Here is a 17,782-nt window from a genome sequence, read left to right on the forward strand (position 1 = left end):
TAGCCCAGGGTTTTTCTGTGTGGTGCCTGTGGGTGCCATGGCACCTGCCAATGTTTTCTTTTCTTTGGCACCTGCCAAGCTTTTCAGAAAGTGGGCAGGGCCATTGTGAGGAAGGGCATCTTTTTAGCTGCCCTTTTTCAAACGAAAAGGTATTTCACTGGAGAATGAGGAAGACTGGTAAACACCTGGGCTTTCTTTAGTGAATGTGTGGCTGTATTCACTTTGCAGGCCTGCCTTCTTACTAGGAAGTGTGAGGAAGGAGGTATTCTGTTTGACTCCGCCTCTTGTGGAAGCCATTTTATGTTTGGCTCTACCTCTGGTGGCAACCATTTTGGGGTGGTACCACCCCATTTCAAAATTCCAACGATTTCGCTAACTCAGAAAGGTTGGGGACACTTGCATGAGCCCTTTCTGCAGGTTTACAATCCAAAAAACCAACACATTAAAAATAGGATAAGACAAAAAAGGGATGTGTAAAGGCAAGAGGTAGTTCACAGATTCATAGCATTGGAAGGCTCCTCCTGCACAATGCAGGAAACTCACAAATACCTCCTTCTCCATACTCCCAGTGACCCCTGCTCAACACCTAGTTCATTGATTGCCTTATGCTGTCTGATTGCACTGCTTTATATCCTGTAATGGGCTATAAGTAAAGTAAATGACTTAATAAAAACTCATGTTCAGGGTATGTTGCTGCAAAAAGGAACTGCAAGTGAATGAAAAGGAGCAGAAAGAAGAGAAGTAATGCAAGACTTGGCTAACAAGAGCCTATTATGCACGTATTTTCCCTTCCTTTCACTGTGCATGTCTACCAGGATTTTCTTGTTCTACATTGATTTTTCTCTCTAGTGTTCAGTTTGCTTTCTGGTTGTTGTTTCCCAAGGCTTTCTGAGAGTGCTTTTGTGCTGATTTTCCCTTGTTTTGCTTCCAAGCTGAAGGTAATTCAAAGGTGTACAGATTTCCTTTGATTCCCCTCTTCCCTTTTGCCTCAAGGGTGACTCCCTGCTCACATCAAGGTTGTTCCAGCGACCCTGCACTTTCTGCCTTCATCAGTGTACAACCTCTATTGATTACTTTTTCCCTTGTTGTTTTAAATTTTTTTTACAAAGCGACATGAGTTTAGTAATACGTGATTATCGCTAGTCTGGGATTGCTAAATCTAAAAAATTTAAATGATGGGGAAGTTAAAAAGAAGCTGTGCGAGGTTTAGTTCCCTACTGGGAGGCAAATGGCAGCATCCTCAGTGCAAAACAAACAAACAAACAGATTTCAATGCTGGATGCAAACAAAATAAAGGAGGGGATCATCAGTACAGAATGAAACCGACATAAATTGTAAAGACACTGGGATGGGAATCTAAAGCTTTGAATACATTTTCCCCTTTAATGTTTTAGTGAACAAAGTTTGAGGGGAGGGGAACCATTTTCTGGAATTCTCTGGAAGCCTCACATTAAAATGGCCACATGGACCTTCTGCAAACCACCAAACTTAAGAGTAACTTGGGATCAATCCATTTGAAGGAAAGAGTGCAGTTTGCACAGGAGAAGCTTTTAAAAACTGCCAAGATCATGACCAATGTGCAGGATCACATTAGGGAATCCTAAAGGAAAAAAACCACACGAATTTGCAAGGGAGGACAGAAAATTAGTGTTACTGGCAGCTGTGCTAAGGCATCGGTGAAAATACTCTCCCAGATTATTTTTTTCAATTTAGTAGCACACAACTAAAAAAGCTCTCCAGAGCTTCTGCCAGAGTACTCCTCCCCCATACAAATTGTGTAAAGTGTGGTGGAATTCCAGCTGACTTTGCAAAGGCATCCACACATACATACGCACATGTTGCCAACAATCAAAGCTTGCGTTGCTGGTGTCACTACAGTCTACTGTGCATTCTGTACACTCAGCATGTTCAGGCCCAGTGCTAAGCCTCCAGCACCCCAGGCTGGCACCTGCCCAGTGCCCCCCCACACACACCTGCCCTGCTGCCACACCCCCACCTGCAGGGAAAGCAGGTGCGGTCGCATGGAAGGAGGACTGGGTGGGCTCTAGCCGAGCTGAGCCTCTGCAGTGCGCTCTCAGAGTCAGAGTGCCTCCGAGAATGCACTGCGGAGGAATTCTCTTCCTAGTTGGGCTTCCTTTGCGAGGGAAGCCCAGCTCAGAGAAGCCACGCCGATGCTCCACCCAGCTGCTTTTGCCTTGAAGGTGAGAGCAGCTGGGCACGGTGCATTCTCCTCTAAGCCGGTCTTTCCTTGTGAGGGAAGCCCTGCTCAGAGGCAAACACATGCTGACACACCATCCTGCCACTCTCAGCTTCCCAAGTCTGTGACCTGGGAAACAGAGAGCAGCAGGGCAGGGGGAGAGGGCACCCAAAGGCACCCTGTAGGCGAGGTTGCGCCCCAGGCGGCTGCCTACCTTGCCTATTCCCACGCGCCAGCCATGAGCATGTTCCCCCAGATTATTAGAGTGTTTGGCTCTTTCTCCTTTTTCACAGTGGCCAATAACACAGCAGAGAATCCCACAGTGCAGGGGTGGCCAATGGTAGCTCTCCAGATGTTTTTTGGCCATGCTGGCTGGGGCTGATGGGAGTTGTAGGCAAAAAACATCTGGAGAGCTACTGTTGGCCACTCCTCCCATAGTGCTTGGCAATGTGGAAAACAGCTTTGCAGCTGCTTGTCAGTTTCAAAAAATAGTCTGGTCAGTTTCAACATCAGGTTTTTCTCCCTTTTCCTGTGCTCCTTTGCGTTCCCTTTCATTCAATGAACTAACACTAAAATGCAAGTGCAAAAGCTTAACGACAAGGACTGAAATGGAAAGTTCTTGCTGGATGCTACTGCACAGTTGTGATAGGGCAATTAGTAAGAACTTGGATTTCCAGACTATGCAGTCTTCACACCACACACAAGTTGCTGAATGGCCCAATGCAAAGGCCACAGCTTTATACTGCCAGGCTAAGGCTCATTGGATCCTTCAGTCAGCTGACCCAAGAAGGTTGCACTGAATTCTCCTGGGCAGAGTATAGTTCTTCAGCTTGTCATCTTGAGGAGACAGAGTCAGAAGCCCTTCCTGAAGGCAGGCAGCTCAGTTGGCAAACAAGGTTTTGGAGCTGCTGGTCCCAGATTCTGTGTTCAGGTCCTTGTGTTGCCTGATAATAAAAAGTAGACACAAAAGCAATTCTCTTAGAAATAAAATGGAATACAGTTTTTGAATTATATTGAATATTGAGTCATACATGGAATCTTTTAAAAATTGTGTGATTAGACAATCCAGTGAGTGTAGTTTATCAGTAGATTGCTATTTTTAAATTGGGTCTGAAACCAGAAGACAGGGTTCTAGCAAGCTCCTTTTGTCTGATTTTTTCTCTCTAGGTAATGGTTTGGATTCATGGAGGAGCTCTAGAGATGGGGGGAGCTTCCATGTATGATGGATCAGCATTGTCTGCATATGAAGATGTGGTAGTTGTGACAATTCATTACAGGGTGGACATCCTTGGATTCTTCAGGTAAGACAGGTTTTTGGCCAGAACAACCTTTTCCTTCTCTTCAAGATTGTGGGCCTCTCAATATGCATCCACTCTGGGTCCTGTCAATCTAGGGTTGCCAGCTTGGGTTGGAAAATACTTGGAGATTTTTGAGGGTGGAGTCTGGGAAGAGCAGGTTTGGGGGAGGTTGGAGACCTCAGCAGGTAAAATACCTTAGAATCCGCCCTCTGAAACAGCCGTTTTGTACAGGGGAACTGATCTTGATTGTCTGGAAATCAATTGTAATAGCAGGAAATCTCCAGGTACCACAGGGAGACTGGCAACCGTATGTCAAGCAGGTATACACTGGAAGTTCCCTGTTGAACTTAGATTCAGGTGTGTGTGGCCTGATTTGGATTGGGATTATGGCATACGGGGAAAACCTCCCTGCCCAATGTTATTTCCCAACCACAGGGACCTGCTGTAGATACAGATGGGCTATAAGTGTGCCAATGAGCAATATGCAGGTTTCCCCATGGGGAAAAACAGTAGCTTCATGGAGCCATTTGTCATGGGAGAGTGAAGCGTTGCCAGGTCTGACTCAGGAAGTATACGGGGACATTGTGGGTAAAGCCAGGAGGCTTTGGTGTTAGAGCCAGGAGCAAGATTGTGACAAGCACAATTGATCTCCGAAGGGAGTTCTGGCCATCACATTTAAAGGAACTGTGCCTATTTTAAATGCCTTCCATTCATTGGGAATAATGGAAGATAGGGGCACCTTCTTTTGGGGCTCATAGAATTGGACCCCATGCTCCATCTTTTTGAAACTTGGGGGGGGCAGTTTGAGGAGAGGCGCTAGATGCTCAAAAAACAGCCCCCTCAGAGCTCCAGGTATCCATGGATCAATTCTCCATTAATGAAATGCTCCAAATAATGGAGTGCTCAGCAGGCCTCCCTCCTCCCTGCTTTCTGATAACCCTGAAGCAGGGGGAGGGCCTCCAAACCAGGGGATCCCCTGCCCCCAACTGCCCCAGGTCATGGGTTAAACTCTCATGAAGGGCCTAGAGACAGGAGAAACTATATAATGTTGGCATGCGAACAGTCTAGTGGATTCTCCATTCTTTGATTTGTATATGCTGTGTCTGTCTTGCTTTCAGTACTGGATCTGCAGAGGCCCATGGCAACTGGGGCTTATTGGATCAAACTGCAGCTCTCCGGTGGGTTCAGGAAAACATCAGGAGCTTCGGAGGAGATCCCCAGTGTGTGACCATATTTGGCGAGTCTGCAGGAGGCTTTAGCGTTGGTGCTCATGTGGGTATGCCTTGCAGTGGTAGAACTGACATATTTTGCATCTGCATCATGGCTCTGCCTTTATTCCCAAAGAACCTCTTCCCCAAAACCAAAAATCTCTTCTCCTAAGCTTCCCTCAACCACATTTAGAGCAGGGGGTGCTTCGGAAGAGCCCAGGAGGTACCGCGTTTCTATCTGCTAAGAGCAGCCATTGGGAAACTGCTGCCTCCATCATAGAAGGAGGCTTTGAACCTCTCAACATGTTGTGCTTGGGCCTCGCCGTCACAGCAACCATTTTCTTATGATCCCCACTCTGTTCTTAAATTCCCCAAAAGCTGACAGGTGCAGCTAGGTTATAGACCCCTGCTAAGCCATTCCCAGAAACAGAGGTCCAAAGATTCCCAGGGATGAAAAGCCAGAACAAGTTAATGTTCAAAGGAGAGCACTGAGGAGACTCCTTCTGCCCCCATTATTAGGAGTATAGCAGCCCACGGGGTTTGGACTAGCATCCCAAATAATGAGATTTATCCTGGTTCCATCCAAAAGAAAGAACCACGGGGAGACCAAGGAAACCTTTTGAAACAAATAGGTTAGAACAAGTCTGGTGATATTCCTTTATAAAAACTTTCAGAATTGCGGGATAGGGAGGCGTTGGTGGCCTGAGCCACAAAAAAAAATGGTTGTGCCTGAGGAGACCAAAACATAAACCCTTAACATTACCAAAGGGAATAACCCCAGCTACTGCCTAGGCCTTCTCAGGTCAAGAGGCTTCATTTACACCTCCTCAGGGAAAAAATATCTTTGTTATTCAAACACCTCAAATGTTTAATGCATCCTATTCTGCATATTTTTTCTGTAGCTATTATCTCCATTGTCCAAAGGTTTGTTTCACAGAGCCATATCGCAAAGTGGAGTTGCTCTGCTTTCGGGTTTGTGGACTCCCCACCCAGAAGTCCTTGCTAAAGTAAGTGTGCTGTTGTTTAATGCTGGGATTGTGCACTTTAGAATAGCACCATCCTCAAATGGCTTGCTGTAGAGAAAACCCACAGAAAATAATCCCAGAGAATTTTTAAAAATCCAAGCAAAATGGATTTCTTCATTAGATTGAAGTGAGAAATCTGATTGAATAGAGTTGGAAAAATGATGGGTGGATTCAGATCAAAGTGGTAATCTACCAAGATGTGGATGTAACATCACATAAGCCCTTTGCAGGTAATACACTGGCACTGTGGTTTGTGAAACACAGGAGCCCACATGATACCACCTGATATACACGATGCTTCCCACAATCTGTTGTTTGGGCTGGAAACCCACTGAAACTCAGAATGGCAATTCTAACCAGTTTGGTGTAGTGGTTAAGTGTGCAGACTCTTATCTGGGAGAACCGGGTTTGATTCCCCACTTACTGCTGGAATGCCCTTAGGTTAGCCATAGCTATTACAGGAGTTGTCCTTGAAAGGGCAGCTGCTATGAGAGCCCTCTCAGCCCCACCCACCCCGCAGGGTGTCTGTTGTAGGTGGAGAAGATATAGGAGATTGTAAGCCGCTCTGAGTCTCTGAATCAGAGAGAAGGGCAGGGTATAAATCTGTAGTCTTCTTCTTCTGATAATGTATGTGTGAACGAAGTCAACCTCTTTCATCACCACCCCAGTTAGGCCATGGCTATTATTCCTTGCTCACATCACAACTGCTTTTAATTACATGTCTTTTTTTTTTTAATCTCAACCAAAGGAAATAGCAGACGTCTCTGGCTGTGGAACAAGCAGTGCTGAAATGCTGCGTTGCTTAAGGAATAAAACAGAAGAAGAGCTAGTATCCCTGATGAAGGTAGGTAAAAGGAACGTGAGGGTCCTAACTGCCAACCAAATCAACAGGAACATACCCTGAATCCTGTTTGCCAAATTAATTAATGAAGGCATTCAAGGCTTTTTCTCAACACTTTTTGTCCATAAGGGTTTGCAGGATACAAGCTAAGTTGAGCCTATGCAAGTGCCTGGATTCATCGGGCTTTTCATATGAAAAAAATGGTTCTAGTTCGATTTGCTTCATTCTAACGATGAATGTCTTGCAATGTTCTAACTATAGGCAGCAAGCACATGTTTAATTTTTTCCCTTTTTAAAAAAACAGTTACAGGAAGTTGCACCCATGTATGCAGTTGTGGATGGCGAGTTCTTTCCAAAGGCACCTGAAGAGCTTCTGGCTGCAAAGGAGTTCAGCGCCATCCCCTATCTAGTTGGTGTGAATAACCATGAATATGGGTTGTCCATCATGGTCATAGTAAGACATCTCCTTCTTCTGTCTGTATCACAAGTTCCTGCATTATCTAAAAAAGGGTCTTGGGCATTGAGTCACATGTTATAAAGCCTTTGTGGACTCTATCGAACGTGCACCTAGAGTTCCCTACCAGGAGCTCAGTCCTCAGGTGCACATGGGCCTGATTCAGATCGGGATCGTGGTCCACAGACTGAGGGCCTTAGGCCGCCCTCTCCCCTCCCGTGCCACTGTCTCAACCTGAAAGAGCCCTAGGGAGCTGCTATTGGCCCTACTAGGGGGGTTAATGTGTGTTGATGGAAAATTGTGGGATGGTCTTATGGCCATTACAATCAGTCACATAGATAAAGCATAAAACATGGATCATAGCTTCTGCTATGTCCTTTCAAGGACAAATCCTACTTGCACCTGCTGGAATGGCCTTGGGTTAGCCATAGCTTTGGCAGAGGTTGTCCTTGAAAGGGCAGCAGCTGTGAGACCCCTCTCAACCCCACCCACCTCACAGGGTGTCTGTTGTGGGGGGAGAAGACATAGAAGACTGTAAGCCGCTCTGAGTCTCTGATTCAGGGAGAAGGGCAGGGTATAAATCTGCAATTCTTCTTCTTAAGGCTAAAAATAGGCCCATACATATGTTACTTGAGTGTTACATTACATCTGCTGCTGCCATTAAAGTGGCATGATCACATACTGAACAACACCAAATGCAAATAGATATTTTTTAAACACAGGTGATGAAATCAAAAGACATACTAGATGGCATAGATCGGGAGAACATCACTGCAGCATTCCAACCTGTGGCCTCCAGTATGGTAAGAAGAAGCAGATACTCTTTATTTTTGAGATCACAAATGTCAGATTTGCATACAAATTCCAATGTGCCTGGAAAGACTTTTAAAAATCTACTAACCCTTTGAAACAACTCTGGGGAGATATAATTGTGCAGATATCTTGCCATCATGTTATGTCTGTTTTGGCTTTCGGAGTCTAGCTATGAATCTTTAAAAATGGGAATAAGGGGAATAAGTACACAAAGATGTGGCATAGCGTTGCCAGCCTCCAGGTGGAGGCCTGGAGATCTCCCAGAATTACAATTAATCTCTAGGCAATAGTGATAAGTTCTCCTGCCAAAAATGGCAGCTTCGGAAGGTGGACTCTGTTAGTATCACATCCGTGCAGGGCTTCCCCCTTCCGCAGTCTCCACATCCCAAATCACCAGGAATTTCCTAGTCTGAAGTTGGCAACCCTAATGTGGTTACAGTGAAAAGATAAGAAGTCCTAAAGTTTCTACTTTAAAGTGTTGGTTTAACAAAGTTTGGGATATTTTGATCCAAGATAAATTAGCTATCAGTATCGCATTGCAAGATAGTTCTAAAGCAGGAGACTGGTTTGTTGAAAAATGGTTTGTCTTTCTGGAGTACATAAATCATAAGGAATCTAATTTTGGTAAAATTCCGCTCAAATACATGAATATTATGATTTATTAACTGTATTTTTCCTTGTGGCTTGATGGTGTATTGCATAACTGTTTTTATTACTTGCTTTTTATTTATATTCGTATGTAACTATGTACTATCTTTTTTTTTTTGTTCTTATTTGTTTGTGGTTGTTTTCCACACAAAACTTCTATTAAAATTTAAATTATTAAAAAAAGAAAAAGTCCTGATACCCAGTAAAGCACTTTGGAAAGGTACCTTCAACAGAATCCAGCTCAATTCCCAAATAGGGGAATTCTGTAGACATAGTTTTACTTGATTTCAGTAAGGCTTTTGATAAAATTCCACATAGTATTCTTGTTGGCAAATTGGTGAAACGTGGTTTGGATCCTGTTACTGTTAGGTGGATTTATAAACTGACAGATCACACTCAAAGAGTGCTTGTGAATGGCTCCTCATCCTCTTAGAGAGGAGTGACAAGTGGAGTGCCTGAAGGATGGATCTGTTTTGTTCAACATCTTTATCAGTGATTTGGATGAAAGAATAGAGGGAATGCTAATTAAATTTGTAGGTGATACTAAATTGGGAGGGATTGCAAATACAGTAGAAGACAGAAACAGGAAGGATACAGGATGATCTTGACAGGGCTAAAACTAATAAAACTGGCCTAAAACTGATAAAACGAATTTTGACAGGGATAAATGTAAAGTTCTGCATTTAGGTAGGAAAAATCCAATGCATCATTACAAGATGGGGGAGACTTGCCTTGGCAGTAGTCTGTGTGAAAAGGATCTAGGGGTCTTAGTGGACCATGCCATGAACATGAATCAGCAGTGTGATGCAGTGGCTAAAATGGCAAATGCAGTTTTGGGCTGTATTAACAGAAATGTAGTGTCCTAATCATGTGAAGTGATGGTATCGCCTTGCTCTGGTAAGACCTCATCTTGAGTATTGTGTTCAGTTTGGGGCTCCACATTTTAAGAAAGGTATAGACAAGTTGGAATAGGTCCAGAGGAGGGCAACAAAGATGGTGAGGGGTCTGGAGACCTTGTCCTATAAAGAAAGGTTGATGGAGCTGGATATGTTTAGCTTGGAGAGGAGGTAGCTGAGAGGTGATAGATATCATTACCGTCTTCACGTAATTGAAGGGCTGTCATATAGAGTATGATGCAGAATTGTTTTCTGTTGCCCCAGAAGGTTGTACCAGAACCAACAGGTTGAAATTAAATCAAAAGAGTTTCCGGCTCAACATTAGGAAGAACTTCCTGAGAGTTAGAGCGGTTCCTCAGTGGAACAGGCTTTCTTGGGAGGTGGCGGGCTCTGCTTCCTTGGAGGTTTTTAAACCGAGGTTAGATGGAAATCTGACAGCAGTGCTGATCCTGTGAATTTGGGGGGAAGTACTTGTGAATTTCCTGCATTGTGCAGGGAGTTGGACTAGATGACCGTGGCGGATGGGTCCCTTCCGACTCTATGATTCTATACTAGGAAGATTAATAGCACTGAAATCAAAGAACCAACCAACCAAAAAAACAACAGTCCCAACCTGGATAGCCCAGGCAAGCCCAATCTCATCGCATTTCAGAATCTAAGTTGGGCCAACCCTGGCAAATACTTGGAAGGGAAACCTCCTTGAAATACCAGGAGCGGGAGGCAGAGGCAGGCTGCATCAAGCCACTTCTCTGAATATCCTACATGCCCCAGTAGGGGTCTCCAAAAGTCACCATAACATCTAGGTATGGATGTACACAGATACAGACACACAGACACACACAGCGCGTTTTCGCACTCACCTTAATCAGCAGCGACCCCCTCTTCACCGCGCAGGATCTTCGCGGATTTCGCACTAATTGCCGCGGAGCACCCAGAAGAGCCGGAAAGTCCTGGCGCTTTTGCGGCGCAAACGGAAACTGCCAAAAACCAGTTTCCGTTTGCGCCGCAAAAGCGCTGGGACTTTCCGGCTCTTCCGGGTGCTCCGCAGCAATTAGTGCGAAATCCGCGCAGATCCTGCGCGGTGAATAGGGGGTCGCTGCTGATTAAGGTGAGGGCGAAAACGCCCACAGACAAACAAATACTCCACTCCGCCCCCCCAAGAAAAACACCAAAATGCTGGAAAGAATCCAGTCAGTTAATATAGTTGAATGTGGGATGTGGCTGTTTTGTGGCAAATTATTTCCTCCAAAAAGCTTTTACACTTGCACCATTGAAACAAATCTTTCCAATCATGAAGAAACATGACCAAAGGCTACGGTTTCCCCAAACCATTGCCACTTTAGACCAGTCCATGAAGTGGTACCGGCGCTCATGGTAAAAAGATAATGTTATAAATGCCCTCAGCATGCCTGGCATTTCCTTTCATTGCAGGGGCTCTCGCCTGAATCTGCAAAGAAGGTATTGGATGAGTATCTGGGAGACACAGAAGATCGCATCAAGTTACGAGAGCGCTTCCAAGAGCTGATGGGAGATGCTGTCTTTGTGGTTCCTTCTGTTCAAATAGCAAGAAGCCAGAGAGGTGAGCTTTTTAAAATAACAGAACTCTCATATCAGACCTTTAGAAGCCCTTTGGCCAAAATTTCTCACTGGGTTTCACATTTGGATTTCACTGCCAAAATATGAGTCTTCTCCATAAAGAGATACTAGATGTGCTGTGAAGGTACTCTCAATGAAGAAGATTTGTTTCATTTAGGTCTACTTCACCCTTGTGGCACATTTAGAATTTTGAATGGTTCCCACAAAAGGCGGAGCCAAACCCCCAATGGCTTCCACAGGAGGAAGAGCCAAACAAAATATCTCCATCCTTACAGCTCCTGGGAATAACAAAAACCTGAAGAGGGAATGGATCCACACTGAAAGGAAATCTAAGGTGCTTACCAGTTCTCTCGATCTTGCACTGGAAAACCTTTTCATTTGAATGAATGCAGGCAATAACAAGTCCTGCCTTAAAATGGCCCCACCCATTTTCTGAAAAGCTTGGTGGACACCAAAGGAAGTACTGGTAGGCACCATGGTGCCCATGGGCACCATGTTGGGGAACTCTGGTCTGCCTCAATCACACAGACATGGGGAGAGGGGGGTCCAATCTAAACAGCAGAGGTTAAGGGGGGGGTTCTGGAAAAAGAGGTGCCAACACTCTCAAGAGGGAAATGACGGAATAATACAAGGGTGCCCCTCGTGAACTTTTAAACATTTGTTGATAATTTTGTTTCCCATAACTCTGTTTTGCCACGTTTGCCCAGAAAAAAAGCCCTGATAAAAGTGATCATATCATATATATTTTCAGTGCGTTTTTGGTAGGAAAAAGCCCAGCAGGAGCTCATTTGCATATTAGGCCACACCGCCTGGCCTGGGAGCATGTGGCTGTTGCATGGTGGGTCAGGCTGGCCGGAGCCCTGGCCAGACGGGTAAAGCTCCACTCCTGTGCACTCCTGCAGAAAAAAAGCCTGCATATTTTAAAGCAACTTCTTTGGTTACCAGTAGTGTTTCTAGGCTCATTTTAAGGTGCTGATCCTTTCCTTTAAAGTCCTGAGGCCCATGTTGTTTAAGGGTCCCCTCTCCTGGTATGAACCTGTGCTCCAGCATAGATCCTTTCAGAATCCCCTCCTAGTAGCTGGAAAGAGAGAAACAAGGCTGGGAGAGTTGGCAAGAGCTTTTCATCACATGGAGAGAATGAGCCATATGTGTGAGTGGGCTCTGTCTTGGTGCTGCTCCTTCAGCTGAATGTCCTCTTTCATGGACTCTGCAGTACCTCACTACCTGTCGTGGAAGTTGTATCACACCAGTCCTCTTGTCCCCAACTCCTTTGCTGCCGTTTGCCATCGCATTTCTTCAACCTGATGCCCTCCTCCCCAGGTGCCCTTGCTCCTCAAACTCTGCTGCAGTCCTGGCAGGGAAGGAGTAAACAACAGAGAGAGGCCCACACTTTCAGGTACTTAACCTCAGGGGATGCCTTGTGGAGAAAAGAAGGCGCTTTGTTATGATTGCTCTTCCCTCATGAGCAACATGTTGTCTACTACCTTGGTCACTATAACGGAGACCTCTTAATTTCCGCACTCGGATAATCTGTAATGTGTGGGTTAAAATCTTCCTCTTATCACTGTGCAAGCACTGCTGAAGGTGGTATAATGCTCAGTCAGTGCTAAATACTTTTGAATAAACAGTAGTTGAGTAGCATCTCTCCTCCCATGTATAGCTGTTTTTACCTAGCAGTAATACAACCATGTCTGTCTTCTTAGTTTAGATGGAAACTAGGGGTCCTGATCGCTTAAGAATTAAGTGAACCATGTCCTGATGGTGACTAGACTTTTAGAGGGAATAATGGAGAAGGGATAAAGTCAGCTGACGGATATTTTTTTCCAGAAAGAAAGCAGCAGGTGAGGAAATAGCTAAAGATCTCTTTGATGGAGAAATGCTGTCAGCTACATTTGGAAAAGAAAAAATGTCATCTGGAATGAACAGAAAAAAATGGCAAGGTCTCATGGAGCTCTGAGTCATATGGTGAAAAAGCAGCTGGTGCCCTGTGGTGTGTGTATGACTGAACCATGTGTGCTCCTCTGAAGCACCACCATGACTGGCTTCCTATAGAGCATATCCAGCAGCTTGGGAAGCTGTACCACTTTAAAGGTTGCCAACCCCCAGGTAAGGCCTGGAGGTTTCCTGGAACTGCAACTGACTTCCAGACTACAGAGATTAGAAGAAAGTGCTGCCCTGGAGGATGGACTCTGGCATTTTATCTTAGCCTCCCCAGTCTCCACCCCCAAAGCCTCCAGGAATTTCCCAACCTGGAGATGGCAATCCTAGCTAACAGTGGCTCTCTTTTCTTTTCTCCAGATTCTGGTGCTCCTGTCTACTTTTATGAATACCAGCACGGGCCCAGTAGGTTCAAAGATATCAGGCCAGACTCTGTGAAGGCAAACCATGGTGACGAAATATTCTCTGTCTTCGGATTCCCATTCTTAAATGCATCACCCTTCGCTAGTAATGGTATGGTTACAGATTCATTTAATAGCTGGCACCCTTCAGAAATGCATTAGCTGTGTGCAGCATTACCATTGTGATTGTCCTATTTTCAATGTGAATTACAGCAATAGTATACCCAAACATAAAATCCAAATTTTAAAATAAAACAAAGCAGAAAAATTAGAAATACAAAACTGCAAGACCCAAAATACAGATCCTAATCAGCCTCAATCCAGACTCTAGAAATATTCCTATATTGTTTCTACAGAACAATCTTTCTCTGTCCAACTGGCAAATTTTCAGCTGAGGCTTGAAGGGGGAAATGAGGCTTGAGGGAGAAATGGGTCTCTTTTCCAAAGAATTTTGGTAAACACAATGATAGAAATAGCTGAGCTCCCTCAGGAAAGAACAAAAACAAAAATAGTGTTGTCTAGGATCTGGGAGACCTGAGTTCAAATCCCTTTGCTGCCATGACCTTGAGCCAGTCACTTTTTCTCAATCTACCCTACTTCACAGGATGGTTGTTATGACAAAATGTGGGGGGGGGGGACACAAGCTCTTTGGAGGAAGAGCGGGTTACAAATGCACTAATTAAGTAATAACGTAAGGAGGGTTCATTGAGCAAAGCCTCAGCAGTTGACCTTGAAAGAACTGTCCCTTAATCATTAGGAGTCTAATGTCTTCTCCTCATACTGTGCAAAAGGCAGCACATCTGTCTCGCCTGCTGCAGCGGGGAAGGTGGGGTGAGTGCTCAGACTATGAGATAATTTGCGAGGGGCCCCCCAAGTTTTCAACTGCCTAGGGGCCGCCACAGGGTTTAATCCAGCACTGGTTAATTGTGTAGATGAGGCTTTCTTCTGCTGGTCCGTAAAAGTCAGTCTTGTCTTCTCCAAGTGACAGCCACTCTCAGCATCTCAAGTGGAATTCTTTCACATCACCTGTTACTTCTTAAATTGGAGAGACTGGGGACTGAACCAGTGACCTTCCAAATGCGAAGCAGCAAGGCCAGCTCACCCAGTAGGCAAACCAGATGCTTGCCTAGGGCGCTGGAAGGGGGGGCACCAAATTGGGCTCCCCCGCAGTGCCGATGACTAACAGCTAGTTTGCCTGCCTCCCCCCACACTGCTGCCCTTCCCTTGCACTCTGCCTGCACGCCCCCCCCCCCCCGCCGCGATCAGAGCACACTGCGCCGAGGCTTGGCCCTATTGGCTTCTACACAGCCGGCAATTGTTCCATCTTTGAAGAGTGCACTGGAGGCTTCGCTCCCCCTCACTTCTGGTTCTGCTCTTCAAAGATGGATCAGATGCCGGCTGCATTGAAGCCGATAGGGCCGAGCCTCGGTGCGGCGCACTCTGATCAGAGGGGGTGGCGACAGAGCGCGGTGCTGCGTTGCAGCACTGCAGAGGGAGGAGGGCAGGTGTTTGCAGCAGGAAGGGGGCAGCAGGGCGGCAGGGAGCCTGCCTGGGGCACTACACACCCTAGGGTTTTTGCTGGAAGCAGATACCCCATTACTGAGTCATGGAAATTATTTTTCATTTTGTCTCTCCTGTTCCATCTTCAGATGATGGAATGGAGGATGAGAAGCAACTCAGCAAGACAATCATGAAATACTGGGCCAACTTTGCTCGCACAGGGTGAGATTCTTGGCTGTTTTGAAGCAATGAGGTTCAATTTCCATAGCTTGCAAATAACACTCATGTTCCAAATGCGACTTTCATGTTTTCTAGAAATCCAAATGGCAAAGGGTTGGTGAAGTGGCCACTCTATGACCAGAACGAAGGATACCTGGAACTGAACCTGCAGCAACAGGCAGCGGAGAAACTGAAAAAGAAGCAGGTTGACTTCTGGCTTGGGATCTTGAATGACAAAATGAAAAAAGCCACAAAAGAAAAGGAAGCACATGAGGATCTTTAACTGGCAGTATTGTTTGCTGTTCTCCTGCAACACCAAATACTTTAAAATGGTACCTGAAAGCAGTATTTATCAAATCATGTTTTAGTCCTAAAGGGAGGGAAGGAAGTTTGAGGTGATTCTTATCAGCAGGTAGGTAGTTATTGACAGATGCTGTCAATGAATACTGAGAACAGAAATCAGGGCTGCTGTATTTAGTCAATTAATTGGTTAGGTGACTTGACAAGGTGCATGGGATGAAATGGGTATCATAGGTTAAAATTTAAGAAAGTGTTTTAAACTGGAATCATATCATGTGTCTTACGGCTCAAGCAGAAAAGGTTGATTCTGGGAGATCCAGCTCCTAACCGCCCCGCTCCAAATTAGGTGTGTGGGGACGCAATTCAGAGGGGAGGGGATTTAAACCTCTCCTTAATCCTCCAATCTGAAACAGCCATGGGAAGTTGTCTGCCTAATCGGGGAAACATACAGGCTATGCATATGTCATCTAAAAATGCAGTATTTTCTTGTTCAGAACTGCTCTTTATATTCTTTTGGAAATTCCCACAGATTTGATTGACCCATTAAAAGACACATTGAAGGTTTTTTTAATCAAGTTATTGAACAAGGTAGTTCTGCTTCCCATTGCTTCAGGTGACCTACCTGAAGTTGCTTTAATTTTCACACACATACCCCCGCCCTCCCAACTTTGTTATTCCAAGGAAGTCTCCCATTAAAATACTTGCCAGAGCAATTTCGTTTTTGAAAATTGGTTATGGGGGTGGGGGGCAGTAGGGAGTTTGAGTGTTCTGGGAACAGAAACAGATTTGCGTGGGTAACAATGTTGGTCTGAAGTAATAGAACAAAATTTGAGTCCGGTGGCTCCTTTAAGGCCAACAAAGTTTAATCTTGGCTGTGTGGGGCACCACCCAGTGTGATGGTAGGTCAGGGTGGCCATGAGAGCAGCTATGGGTAGAGACCCTTAAAAATCAAGGGCCTCCTGACCTTCCAAATCCTAGCTACGGGTAGGGTTGCCAATCCCCAGGTGCCTCTATCCATTATTTCCTATGGAAGGAAGGAATTGAAAAGGTGTGCCATCCCTTTAAATATGATGGGCAGAACTCCCTTTGGAGTTCAATTATGCTTGTCATATCCTTGATCTTGGCTCCACCTCCAAAGTCTCCTGGCTCCACCCCCAAAGTCTCCTGGCTCCACCCCCAAAGTCCCCAGATATTTCTTGAATTGGACTTGGCAACCCTAGCTACGGGGCTGGAAGAGCGTCATGCTCAGGTGTGACAAGTGTACTGGGAGAAGTGGTGGTCGGTGTTTCTGGGGCTCTGGGCAAAGACCAAGGATGGGGTCCCAGAATCACAGGGTGCAGCGGATGGAATGGTTTCAGGGCAGCAGCTGAAAATCAGCTGTAGGGCAGTGGGGCAGCTGCCCCTGAAAGTTGTCAGCCTTGCCTTCTTGAACCTACCCCAGGCTGTTATTAAACATTCTCTTTTACTTGAAGTACACTGAACTTTCCAACAATGAGCAAATACTATCCTTGCCACCATTAGTAAATTCAGTGCTGGCTCTTGAGCTGACTTCTGAACCACTAGCATAACTGAGTAAAAAAGATTTGAACTATCAGAAGTAAAATAATCTGAAATGCTTCTGCAGTGGTTTTTGCCCCTAATTTCCCTTGAAAAATGCGCCTTTGGGCATGTCAGCCACATATGGTGGAAATCAGCTTTTTCATCAGTGGTAGTGCCACCGTGTAATGGTTTAATTCAGTGTTTCCCATTTGCAGGGTCATGACCCGATACCAGGCCACGGAAGCCTCACTACCAGGTCACAAGAAAAGCCAAAGCTAGCCCCGCCCCCAACAAAGCTAGCCCCTCCCCATCTCTGTGCTGTGCAGAGAGGAGGTGGGCTGCCTCTCCTTCCTTCTCCCCCGCTCCCAGTGTTTGAGAGAAAAGCTGGCATCCATTGGCACTTTAGACCCATGAAGTGTTCTTCAAGGTATGAGCTTTCATGTGCCTTGCAGTATGTTCTTTTGGGGAGATTTCCCCAGGAGGCGTGGGCGGCAAAGAAGGGTGTGTGTGTTTTTTCAGCTGGGAGGGATGGGGAGTGGGCATTCCAGTAGCTGGTTTTTATTATCAAACGACCCCTGGGCAGAATTTCTGCTGGCTGGGGTCATCTGATGGTGAGGAAGTAGGCTTCCCAATCCCCAGGTCCCAGCGGGGGATCCCCCATTTTTTCAGGCTTCTCCCCGCCCCCAGCCAGCTGGCCGGCAGGGGAAGCCCCGCCCCCCACAGTCACCATGTAGTTTTAGAGCTCCTGCAGGTCCGTTTTCAAAATATGTGCCTTTAAGGCTGAGCAGGAAACAGGAAGCAGGAAACAGGAAGGGCTTCGGAGAAGGGCCCCTCCCTTTGTTTTGCTTTTGTTTTCAGATCAAGTAAAGTTCTGAAGGAACAAGACCTAGTAAGTATTTGTGTGTGAGA

At 45.6% G+C, this 17,782-nt stretch overlaps 1 protein-coding gene across 1 annotated transcript in view; it reads left to right on the forward strand.

Annotated features, from left to right (window-relative positions):
* Positions 1–15,899, forward strand: part of LOC132582737 (fatty acyl-CoA hydrolase precursor, medium chain-like) — a 43,272-nt gene extending 27,373 nt beyond the window's left edge. The window contains exons 4-13 of the mRNA XM_060254439.1: positions 3,365–3,498; positions 4,614–4,767; positions 5,606–5,710; positions 6,477–6,572; positions 6,880–7,023; positions 7,746–7,826; positions 10,812–10,959; positions 13,275–13,421; positions 14,965–15,037; positions 15,131–15,899. Coding sequence (XP_060110422.1) covers positions 3,365–3,498; positions 4,614–4,767; positions 5,606–5,710; positions 6,477–6,572; positions 6,880–7,023; positions 7,746–7,826; positions 10,812–10,959; positions 13,275–13,421; positions 14,965–15,037; positions 15,131–15,317 — 1,269 coding nt within the window. The 3' untranslated portion in view covers positions 15,318–15,899. The remainder of the gene's footprint in view (positions 1–3,364; positions 3,499–4,613; positions 4,768–5,605; positions 5,711–6,476; positions 6,573–6,879; positions 7,024–7,745; positions 7,827–10,811; positions 10,960–13,274; positions 13,422–14,964; positions 15,038–15,130) is intronic.
* Positions 15,900–17,782: the final 1,883 nt, after the last annotated feature.

Source organism: Heteronotia binoei, chromosome 14 (assembly GCF_032191835.1).
Source record: "Heteronotia binoei isolate CCM8104 ecotype False Entrance Well chromosome 14, APGP_CSIRO_Hbin_v1, whole genome shotgun sequence".
Lineage (NCBI taxonomy): Eukaryota > Metazoa > Chordata > Lepidosauria > Squamata > Gekkonidae > Heteronotia > Heteronotia binoei.